The 12,310-nt window shown below is 52.4% G+C and overlaps 2 protein-coding genes across 2 annotated transcripts; both read right to left on the bottom strand.

Annotated features, from left to right (window-relative positions):
* Window positions 1-2,719: 2,719 nt before the first annotated feature.
* On the bottom strand, window positions 2,720-4,842 carry COL26b_005522 (uncharacterized protein; the record flags this gene model as incomplete). The annotated part of the gene is made up of 2 exons (XM_053178366.1): window positions 2,720-4,219; window positions 4,273-4,842. The coding sequence occupies 2 exons, from the start codon at window positions 4,840-4,842 to the stop codon at window positions 2,720-2,722; spliced, it is 2,070 nt and encodes a 689-aa protein (XP_053037768.1).
* Window positions 4,843-8,762: 3,920 nt separating this feature from the next.
* Window positions 8,763-9,538, bottom strand: COL26b_005521 (uncharacterized protein; the record flags this gene model as incomplete). The annotated part of the gene is made up of 2 exons (XM_053178365.1): window positions 8,763-9,041; window positions 9,092-9,538. The coding sequence occupies 2 exons, from the start codon at window positions 9,536-9,538 to the stop codon at window positions 8,763-8,765; spliced, it is 726 nt and encodes a 241-aa protein (XP_053037767.1).
* Window positions 9,539-12,310: the final 2,772 nt, after the last annotated feature.

Raw genomic sequence — 12,310 nt, 5'->3', positions numbered from 1 at the left:
CTCCTTCGAAGACCTACACCAAGCCTGGAGCTGTGTCGAAATGAAGAGCGCATATTCACTTGACGTTGCTCTAAGCTTCCCCGCCTCTTTGCCAGAACATGCGTCGAGTGGCAATGTCCAATGATAGTAGAGTGGCTAATCAGCCGATCACGGAGTTGTACATGGGGTTTCTGCAGGCCAGCGACAAAGACTACAGCGATTGGCCTATTTCAAGCCACAACGCAATATGAAGCATGTTGTCTTGCCTGTTTGTTTTCAGCTCTCCCTTAGAATGACAACGCTCGGCGCAATTGATGCCCGGGTCAACCAATCCTCATGGGTTATTTCGCGATCTGACACACTGAGCCTCTGCCAGAAATCAAACAAAGCTTAAGCGAAGTGGCGACGGGAAGTTGCGCCCTTGGTGAATTGAGGCTCTTCGCATCAGATGCCAGCGGTAAATGAAAGACAGCACGCACTTTTTGGTATCAGTCTTCCTGCTTGATTTCATTTGCGTTTCTCTCTCATAGCATTCGCGACTAACACCAAGATCACAAGAGAAAAGAGAGTTCGACGTTGAAGATGAAAAGAACTAATCCTTTTTGGATACTTCCCATCTTTTCGCGAGCTTTTGCTTCCGACCCTTCGCTGCCCAATAGCAAAGATACCAGAGGACTCCTTTCGGAAAGACAAACCGACTCATCTGTGAACATCCATCCCAGCCTCGACCCCGTCTTCATTGAGAAAAATTCTAGCGGTCAACTCGACGCTCGCTCTCTTTTTGGCCTCTTTGGTCGGCAAACATGCGAGAACAACTGCGGCAATGGTTGCTGCAAATCGTCTGAGAAATGCGTACGGTTTTGTTTGATTGACTTCTAACCCCCCATCCGTGGAGTGCTTCCTGATGACCTTTTGACAGTGCCCCAGCAGCTGTTGCCCTGACCTACCAGGTCCTTGCTGTGATACAGGCGGATGCTGCCCTTAATATGCCTTCTGCTTTCCCTCGACGGACAAGTGCTGCTCCAAGACGTCAGAGACCTGTGGCGGAAAACTGTGTTTGGTAACGGGGTCTGTATGTTGCGGCAGTGGTACCTGGGGTTGTAAGTCCGGAGAGTCTTGCTGTTCGGACGGGTGCTGTGAGACGGGATGGTCTTGCTGTAATAACGAGCGTTGCTGTAGCGCAGGCACTAAGTGCTGCCCTGGAGCCTGTAAGAGTTGCTTTTGAGACACGCGAGATGTGCATTTTTGACTGACGGCTTCTCAGGTTGCCCATCGGGAACTGAATGTGGCAATGTCTACGGAGAATGTCAGGTGCGGAGGACATCACAACGAACATCTACTCAGACATCCTCCTCAAGCTCGAGCTCCTCAACAGCTCCACCAAGTCTCACAACACCAAAGATCCAAACGCCAAAGGTACCGACAATAACTGCCGCTGGAAGTGCGACTAGCTCTGAATGCAAACATGTATCGGCGACGGGCATTCCACAGCCTACTTCATCGAATCTACCAGTCATGGAATTCGTCTATATCAGCCCCATAGTGGCACCTGACGTAGGTTCCTGCCCTTTTGACTCTCAAACATCGCTTACAGTATGCTTTAGATTCCGATCAATATCTGTCTTGGTTTGTCTCTGAGGATCTGGTGCAAATTTCACACATGGCTGACAAGACCTACAGGCATTCGACACAAACTTGGACGCTCAGCGCAAGAGATAGTTCTTACTTACGCTGGTGACGGCCAACGCTGTCCACGCCAACGAGGCCGCGGATCAGGCTGCCGAGGATGCTGCAAAGGCGTGACCAAGTCATCTGGCGCCGAAGCTGGCAGACGGACTGAATGCGACGAGTTCCCCTTCAAGTCGACTGTAGAAGGTGGTGATGGTGCCTGGATCCGCTGTGTGACTGGCTGGGAGAATCAGCTACAAGGATACTACCTCAACTCGTGATACAGAGATCACAACATCAAGCCAGAAGACCAGTTCATTGTGCGGGTGTCGAATCTCGACTGCTCAACTGTGCAGCCGGCGGATCTTCAGTCCTGTCAAAACGGAGGTGCCAGCACCTTACAGACCAGAGCAGAATCGCTGGTATCAGGATCTGAAACTGCTGTTCGACGAACGTTGGACAACAAAACCACCATCGTCATTGCCCCCTTCGGTGATCTGGATGGCATGGGCTATGAAGCAAAAGCACGCATGTCGACAGGGCGTCTCACCCAAGCTCGTGTGATCGACAGCGACGGGGATGAAATTTCAGCAATGGGCGAGGATAATCTGAACTCACTCTACAGCGACGATGGCCTGTCAATTAAGTGGGCTTTCGACGACTATGTTGGCGGAGTAGGGCTCATTGGTGAAACTCAATCAACAAGTGTCAATTTGACTTGGGATCTTCAATCTGACGAGTCCGGGTCGAGCTCCGACTCCGAGTCTGTCGCTAGCAGATTATCCTTCTCTCTCGTGTCAAAATTGTACATAACCGCGTGGTTCGGTCTGTTGATGCTGTTTTATCTCGCGTACTAAAGAACTAAGATGCTCTGACGTGGGAATTCTCACGAGAGCAAGGGGCTGAGATAAATAAGGTATGAACGTTGGGTCAATAACTTTCTATATACATTCGTCATCAATCATCCCGCCTGTACCATTACTAGCACTCTCCTCGTGAGTTTCTTCATTACATCAATCCGTGCTGTTCAACCAAGAATCGCTTACCAGCCATGACAGTCTTGATCACCGCATTAGACGCTGATCCACCTGGCCATCCAAGTACGAGTAATCTCTTTGGCCTCATCAACAAGTCCAAGGTCAAGCAGCATCTGGACAGTGCCACGAGTAGAGCTCTCAAGAGCACTGAAGACCCACGAGTGGGTGAAGCTCGTGGCCTCACCGATGAAGACCGTGTTGAACTCGGTCTGCCAGAAAGCAGGCAGGTAGAGCTGTTGCTGAGGAACAATAGGTACAGCAAAAGCACCAGCGTGGTGCTCATCCTGCTCCCAGCAGTGACGCTCGTAGTTGCCGGTCCACATCTCGTCTGCAATCGGGCCGTGGATCTCAACCATGGCCTGCTGAATGTATGCAATATGCTCCTCAGCAGGCATTGAGCAGGCAACAACAGCATCGGCATCAGGTGCATAAGAAGTGAGCATAACTCCAGGGCCGGTGGCATTAATGTTATAAGAGGGGTAGCAAATTTGGCCAATACCGTAGATGTCAGTACGTCCACAGCCACCGATGATGGGGTGCTCGAGGTGCTCCCAGAAGCGGGTCTTGTACTGCATCGCAACCTTTACAGCACCCAAGAAGACGGTGCGCTCGATGGCGCGGCGCATCAGACTGGAGTGAGGCGGCAGCTTCCAGTACTTGAGAACATTCAGAGGAACGCTATTGAAAACGTAGTCGAAGGTCTCGGTGGTGGTGTTCTTCAACCAGGGGTTGCTGCCCGTCTGGCGCCAGGTCACGTCTAGGTTGTTCTCTTCCTCGTTGTACTGAACGCTGAAGACCTTGGTCTTGTAGGCAATACGGTCCTTGACGATATTCTCAAATGCAGCGGGAAGACGGCTGATGCCACCATCAACAGTACGCCACTCATTGGCCATGAAGTAGACCGTCTCAAACTCCCACATCGGCCAGACAACGTTGGAAGGGGTAGCCTCATCGGTGACATTGAGGTCCGTCTTCATCACATATCTCAAATATTCAACCTCGCTGAAGTCGAACATACCCTGCTCAACGGCTTGCTTGTGGGCCTGGAAGACATTGGTGGCGTAGAACTTCGCCTTCTCAGGAGTCAAGTCCTTGAAATCATCCAGCGCTGCAATCGCTTCCTTGACGGCAGTCGCGTTGGAGTAGGTGGTGTTGCTCTGAAGCGAGGGATCCGCAGCAATTTCCTTGCGACCTGGAACCGTGCCATCGGGACGACGCTGCTTTGTCGCAACTGGCGCATTGTCCGAAACCTGAAGCCACGGGATGAAATTGATTTGCAGGGCAGGATCGGCGTCCTTGTTGATCTCGTTGAGGACATCAGCAAGCTGATAAATCATCTTCTGGTCGTTGATGGGGTATGTCTCGTTGGTTTCGGGATCATGGATCGAATGGGGGAACCGCATAGGACCCAGTTCATGATGTTGACCCTCATCCCAAGAGGTGCCGTTCAAGTAAGTGGTGCGAATGCGACCACCAATTCTGTCGGACGACTCCAGGATCTTCCAATTATGGATGCCAACCGAGTCAAGCAGCAACTAAAACCTTTGTCAGCGAGACTTCCCCAATTCAGAGTCCGAAAAGCACTTACACCAGTGTAGAGACCGGAAATACCAGCACCCAAGATGCCAAACGTCTTATTCTTGACAGACGCAACAAAAACCTCATCGGGCTGCTTTTGCTTGAGGTACTCAACGCCGTCAAACCAGGGACCCATAGGGTCGGTGGAGTCAGCGAACGTGGCGCGTTTCCTCATCTTTCGGCTTTTGACGACGTGCTCCGTAGAACGGCCGACGAGCTGGTTGTCGACAAAGGCATGCAAACATCCCGAGGTCACATCTTCAGGCACCATCCAAACGAACTTGGTAGGCCGCTGGTCAGTCCACTCAAGATGACGCTTGGCCGCCGGGTGAGATCCAATGTGGGTCCGGCCGATCTTGTGGTGTGCATCCTGGGGAGACTTCAAGTCGCAGCCGCCGTAGACAATGGAAAGCTCGCCATCGAGAGATCCGCTGTACTCGATATTGATGTTGCGAATGCCATTGCTCTCGACTTCAAATGGCCCCTTGAAGGAGATGGTGTCCCGGAAGACAGGCTCTGCAACTGCTGATTGGCAGAGAGTTGCTGCAGCAGTAAGGAGGGTAGACCACCGAGCCGCCATGTTGTCTTGTTGATTGGCAAGAAGACGAGAACAAGTGAAGAGCTGATCAGAACAAAGACCCAAGGGTAGCGGGCAAGTCTGTCCGCTCTTATTCAAATGCCCCGACTACGGCTCTCCGACGTTCATGAGGCTCAACCGAGTGAAGTGCCATCAAGCACCTTGATGGTTATTACAAAGGCTTAGCAGACCATTTGAAAACTGCCTATCATCTATTTAGATTAAGACCGGTCCCGTTACCGAAGGTCTCTCGGCGTGGAGGCTGGGTTTGGTCGATTTCTCGTGTCATGCTCAGAGGCTCGGTTACCGACTATCAGGGCCCGGCTCCGCTGTCACTGCAACAACGTGGGATGAACGCACGAGGGTGGCGCAGCCGAGCAAACAAGATCGCGGGAAAAGTAATCGCGCGTATGTCATTGTCCTGGGTTTTAGAGTTCTTGTTCACTCTCGTTACCCAAAATCTCATATCGTTGGTGTCTTGGCAAGAGGGTACTTGACCAGGGGTTCACCGGGCCGGTCTTTTACAGACACCCGGCATCGGGACCGCGGGGAACCCGGCTTTGAAATAAAGAAGCGAGCGTCGGCTTTCAACTTCTTATCAACATATCAGCGGTAATTCTGATATTAAAATATTCTCTCGGCCTGCATTAGAATGGTCTTAGACTTGCTTGACGAGAGATGGCACAATCGGTTGTAGGAAGAAAAAGGAAGCTGGTTCATTGAGAACAGCGGTCGCTTCAGGGGCGTTAGGTAATAAGTTGCAGAAGAAATCCAGGAAACGGGGGTCTCAAAGTGGATATCTGGAGGCATTGAGCCCCATCAGGCAACTCAAAAAACAACAGTACCCAGTTAGACGGCAACGTGGTCGATGCCTCTGGGGCAAATCAGCATCCACTTGAAAATCTCACTGTGCTCAGAAAAGGAATTCCATGATGTTAGGCAATCTGAGGTTGATGATCTCCGAGCCTCGGATGAGCCTCAGTGCTGTCTGCGTTCCCCGAGCACCGAGGATAAGAGCGGTGAAAGCGTGGTGGATCGTGGTGAAAGTTTTGTCGTGTTAACGAGTAAACGCCAAGAGACAAAGCTTGGCATGACAAACCTGGATCTCTTGGCTAGCGATAAGTTATCTGATCATTGGAAAATTGCCGGTCGAAAATCCGGCACGGAAAATTCTTGCATCTGTTTACTTGGCACGGAGATACGTTGCCGATCTCCATGTTGTTGGGTTGAACTTGAAGCTTGGCTCCGGACTCTTCCACAACCGCGGCTAGCTGGTTACGGCCACAAACGCTGGAGTAATCCAGCCTTAATTGTTGTCTACCTACCTTACGTGACAAAAGAAACTGTCATTCTGGTTAAGAAAATGAGGGTTTATCCAAATATACATAGTTTTACGTCAATGTTCGTCGCCTAATAAATGCCCAAACGTTAACATGACTAGAAGCGACATTTGGCTCTTGAAGTCCAAGGTACGCTTCGAAAGCGTCGCGAATTGAATCATTTGTACTTTAAGCGGCAAAGATCATTCCGCTATTTATTCCACAGAGCCGTCTACTCTTTGAATCGGCAACAGAAATAGCGGTCGTCAATTGAGTATCTTCAGCGGGTAGCAACTGCTCGGATTCTCAATTGTCTTTGACTACAATCTTCTCAGCAAGCTCTCGATTGTTTGATCTCAAGGCTTGACACATAATTCGACCAACAGAAACGCGTGTTCTTCTAATCTTATTATTCTTTTTCCCTTATGCACTTTGGCATACTGTGTCGACTAACGGAACCTTTTGTGGAAACATCACCATGAACACCCAGCAGAGCACGGATCGAGAAAAGAAGCCTTCTAGAAGGGCTGCCCAGGATACATGTCTACGTCATGTTCAACGCTCAGACCTCCATACTCTTTGAATACCTACGCCTTTCTGAGGGACGAGCGTGGAGATAGCCTTCCTCCCTTGCGCAGACGACGATCTGATGTATACTTTGTGCTGATGAAAATGAGTCTTTAGTATGAATCATACACACTTCTCGATACCCTTAGAGGGTGGTCCCTAGCTTCTGACTAGAAAGTCGCTCAAGCCGTGCTCCAAAGTGAAAGACCGAAGCCAAGGAACTATCCCGCCTCACTCATGATATAATCTTGGTGACGACACATCAAAGCTAGCCAGCGTTGCCGGAAATTATCTCATGATGGTGTTGAGACGTCATAAGAATGCCTCTCAGAAAGGTACCGTAGGATTGGGTATGACGTCGATACGGAAATTATTTGGGAAGCTTGAGGTGGAAGCCAGCTTTGGCAAACACTGTCATCTGGCGAGAACTTATGGCTGATGATCTGATCCCAAACTCAAGCTGTGTCTCTATCATTCGTTACCGACTGGCACTTACTATGAAATCCAGATTCTGCATGAAATTGCCCGAGAAAAAAATCACCCGTCCAAAAGTGCTTGTCAAGACACGTTCATCCCAGACCGCCGCCTGCGATTATGCGACGCCTCCTGAATTATGCCAGCGACAACTAGCTCAGATGCGATGCGTCAGTATGCATAATCTTCTAGTGCTCCTCAATTTGATCAAGCTCAAGACTCCTAGGTTGACTAACATGGATACATGTGGCCGAGTCGCCCGCAGACGGAGCACGAGCTGCTCGGTCTAGCGCATCTTAGTTCTCATGATCCCAACTATCGTGACCCTCCTAGATGGAAATGACTTATCGTCACATTCTATTCTTGGATGCCATCCTTCAATACGACGTCCCCCATCTCCAATGTTAAGTGGGATCTCTCATCTGGGACTACGGCCGCGGGGCGGTCTGATTTGAGTGGCTCCACGGCAAGCGCGGCACATCGCGGGCGGGCGGACAATCATACACGCGAATCATAATACCCCCGCGAAAACAACGAGTCTTACCTATTCAACGGATGGACCACACGATCGTCTGCCTGCCATCCAGTCGGGCCTTATCCACTCTGCCCCACTCTGTTATTGCACACATGGGATGTTATGATGAGCCTAAATGCTGACCACCGGCGCCCTTTTGCACGCCGAATCCACGAACATCCATGGCTTCGACGCGGCTCTCGAACATCCCGTGAAGAGGAATATGCAGGTCCGCAACCAAAAGACTAGCCGACAGCTTTTGCCCCGAAGTTAACTCAACTGTCAAGAAAAGTCGGATGCTAGTGCCGATATGACGAGAGTAACGAGAGGGCCCGAAGATCCCTCTTCCAGGAACAGGAAGCTTACTTATTTCCTAATTCGTCTGAAGAGACCAAACCGTTTCATTCCCTAACTTTAACAACGACCGCCCACGCGCTTTGACGAGCGTTGGTGGTGTGTGGCCCGTGTCATCTGGACCACTGTTTCGTTTCACGTTCCATGAATCGTCAAGTGCTCCCGGTATTCTGGTGATGAAGAGACGGGGTAAATGCACTAGAGCAAACGCCAAATTATGGTTGTCATCCAGTCTCAGATAATCAGGCTGATGAACTTAGAGCTGGTTGGAAGGTCGGTATTCGAAACAGATCCCAACTATGGCTAGACGACGCAGGTCATACGCGCATTTGGCTGAAGAGGAGAACAAGACCAGAAGGAAAGGGCTAAGTGGTACTGTATCACCGTTTGTAGACGAATCCTTTGTACCAAGGTGAGCGCAAGGTGAGAGCGAGATGAGTACAATTGATGGCTCACTGAAAAGACGTGCCGCAATCAGAAAAGAAACAAAAAATCACTATCACGATGAAAAGTAGGCGATAATTGAGTCAGCACCAAGATGTATTGCCAAACGAGTGATTAAGAAAGTCCATACTCCAGCTAGAGCAGGCAGTCATATCTCATTATCAGTACCAGTACTGTTACAGATGATCCTCCAAAGAAAGACTACCAATCCCACCAGTTCTCAATCTTGGAATATGTGCATGTGAACCCATTTACTCCTCATCCTCGATCTCAGCCTCGGTGGCGCGCTTCATCATGCGCTTGAAGGCCTGCTCAGTCTCCTGAACGGCGCGGGCGAGGTTGCGGCGAGCCGCGGCGGGGGTGTTGCCAGGCTGGTTCATCTGGACAGGAACGACACCGCCGAAGGGGCCGGCGCGAGCGGCGTTCTGGCAGCGGACCAAGCAGACGTTGTTCTGTCCAGCGACGGTACCAGTGCAAGCCTGGTCAGCGGGGATCTGGGCCCTGAGAGGGAAGTCGGTCATGGCACCATCCTGAGTGGTTGTCAGTGCCGTAGAAATAGATATCAGACAAGTTTACTTACACGGTTGCGGGAGTTCTGGCCCGGAGGAGTGGTGACAACGTTGATATTGGTCCAGCTGGCACCAGTGGCGTCAGAGTTGATCATGCAGTCGTAGGGGCCACCACCGTCACCGTTGACCTGGTGGAGAGTCATGTCGATGGTTCCACCAGCGCGAACCTGGGGAAGCTGGTCACCAGTCATGGCCATGATGGCCTTGGTGCCAGTCTCGAGATCGTTCTGACCAGCGCCAACGGTCTCGCCGAAGGTGTCAGCGGAGGCACCCTTGAAGCGGGTGGAATCGGCCTGGAAGGGATCGCGACGAGTGCCGTCACGGGGAGTGCTGGGGTCGACGCCGAGAGCCATGGCAGATCCGCCAAGCTCACCGGTGGCACCGATGATGGCAGCGTGGCCAGCCACCAACTGGGCGGCGGCGAGGACGGAGGCAGCGACGGCGGCTCTGAGAGACATGTTGACTAAGTTAGATAATAAGAAGCTCCTTGCCAGAGGAGGTTAAGACTATTGAATCCTGCCGGAGGAGGAAGAGAAACCTAAAGAGAGAGAAGAACTGAAGAGACTGCTGAAGAGTGAACTGTTGATGCTGATGAAGGATGAACATCCAGACGGACTGTGGGATTCTCGTCTGCTTTTGTACTCAAGAAACTCTCACGACTTTCAGACGTGCAACCTTTGCATCCCACCATGAGCGCAAGGGGAAAGCAGCATCAGGCGAATCTCCAGCCTCCCGCCTCCCTCCCAGTCCTCGACGATACCAGGGTTGAGATGCACGTCCCACCGTCTATTGGCCTGGTGGTATTCCAGCTGGTAGCGACCCAAGATCAAGCATACTGTTAGGATTGTTCTATGGTAGGCGCCAAAAGTTGAGGCCAAACACGGCGACCACGACCGCATCTCGTGATGGAGACAAGTTCGAAACTGGGCCTTTACCGATTCGGACCGTCGAAGAGGCTCTGTGTGGAAGCGACCGGGGTGCAAAGTTTGTTGAAGAGCCAATCGCATCGCGATCGCGTGCCCCTCCCCAGGTGGTAGGGAGGGGGAGAAACACTGTCGCAGATCAGAAAACGTTTGTCGCACATCGTTGGGCGGGATGATGTTCCAGGATCTGCGCCACGCCCGTACCATTACTCTATCTAGGCCCACGGCGGAAGAGGGAGAGACCCCTTGCCAGATCAAACATCCCTTCCTTTCCCACCTCCCCACCTAGAGAGTCCAAAACCTCACTCCGGTCGAATTTAACCGTGCGGTGCTCCTGCGGGAAAGGCGAGACGAAGGAGGGTATGCCTGTTTCCAGCCAACGTTGCCATGAAGCTGCGCTCGGCCTGCAGCAAAGTTCGTCCATAGTGAGGGTGTAGAGAAACTAGCAGCCAAACAGAAGGCAGATATGGAGAGTCTCACGGTGACGGCTATCATCTCAATGTTCTGGAACAGAAGTCCTTGGGGCCCCCCATTCACATTGACAACGGTTGCACCGAGGGCCATTTCGACAGCGGACGACGGTGGATACGCACTAAGACCAGGAGTTGAGATGTCACGTTGGATACATAGCCATGCCCGTCGTCTAGAGTCCGGGCTCTCTCATGCTACTATGCAGTCTCGTTGCTGCAACGGCGGATGGATTTCCACAACGGGACAGAAGAGAATCGACGGTGAAGATACAAAGTCCCTGCAGGATGCAGCGATGCTATGCATACACAACTCGCGGGAACTAGCGCTTAGTGCCAGGCACGCCAGGGCAAGCTTCAGCGTCCCGTTGCTTGGTATGGCAGCCTCGCGCGGCTCATTGCCTCATTGGTCTGCCGAAGCCACTTGACTCATCCACTGAGAAGTCTCCGGACATTTTAGCTCAGGCGCCATTCCCAATATGTCAACGGAGGGAGGGTTGGGAGGCAAGGGGGGCGACAGTCCAGAATCAGGAAGGGGGATGGAAGACTCCGAGCCGGGAGGCTTTGTGACTTGATCGATGCAGGCATTATCGTTTAGACAGGAGGCGCAGATTGGGACATCGCTGTGCTGATCCTTTGAATCATTGCAGAGCACGACCCATGCGAGATGCATGAGCCGCCGGTCATTTCTGGCGTATGTCGTGATGCACCAGGATGCTGTTTCTCGTTTCTGGTGGATCTGCCAAAGAGGCCCCCCCAGAAGACATCGTGAGGGGGCCAGGAGGCAGGCAGAGCGACTTGGCCGGTGTGGTTTGCAACAATGCTGGGCAGATCTGGGGAATACGGGCAGTTCGCCATTGGGGGAATCATGGGCAGGGTGTGTCGGTTCTCTCAGTCTCCGATGCAGGCATGGCAATTCTAGACACGGCCGACAGGGAAACAAGAGGCAAGTTGGAGGACTTGATACAGGGGTCACCGCTTGGATGAATGGGACACGAAGCAGTCGGAGCGATTCCGTAGAGAGGGATAGCGCTGCAACGCTCATGAGTCGTCTGCTGTGATTCGACAAGTCTGTGCTTCACCGTGGCACACCTGGAACAGGACCACGGCGCCCCCGCTCGCATACTGCTTCTTAGGAAAAGAAGGCCGGGGGGAATTAAGCTTGGGCAATATGGTTACGTTAGAAACATGACGGCAAATTCAGGCTTATTTTGTCTACGGGGCCTGCGGAGTGGGGGGGGCTGGTTCAAGGGTCTGGCTCTTTTCGAACATGAGAAAGACGCCCGTTGGTTCGTGGGCGACTGTGAAGCCGAGTTTCTGTCTCGATATGCGTGCGTGTGTGCGGACTTTCGCAGCGCGAGCGCACATCCATCCAGTCTCTTCTCAGTCCCAGCCGTTGCTTGGCCAAGATGCCGGGACCGTCGGCTACCTTACCAACCGAAAAACTCACTAGCCGGGCTAGCTCTGCTGCATGCTGCACGCTCTCAGACCTCTCTCTCTCTCTCTGCGTGTTTCTTGCCTCCCAGCCACATCGGAGCGTTTGGACCGCAGGCCTTGAGTGACATCGCTCAGCCCCTTCCGATGGCTGCTGGCCATCGTGTCTCCCGACTCGGGGCCGACAACCGGCTGGGCGGATCCACCCGCTCTCGGCCGGGCGCCGGTGGGCCTCCGCCCGGCCCTTTCCCTCCCCTCCCCTTCACATCCCTTGAGGCCATCACCAGGCGACTCTTGCTAGCAGCCTTATCCCTTACCATAATGATTTGCAATCCCGCCGCTTCTATGCCTGCTGTAGATCAATCACCATCTGGGCCACCAATCGCAACCGACAGTGAGCTCAGCC

The sequence above is a fragment of the Colletotrichum chrysophilum genome (assembly GCF_026319265.1).
Source record: "Colletotrichum chrysophilum strain AFK26 chromosome Unknown scaffold_37, whole genome shotgun sequence".
NCBI classification, from domain to species: Eukaryota; Fungi; Ascomycota; class Sordariomycetes; order Glomerellales; family Glomerellaceae; genus Colletotrichum; species Colletotrichum chrysophilum.
The sequence above is the reverse complement of the archived record's forward strand: the minus strand, read 5'-3'. Positions and strand labels throughout refer to the sequence as shown.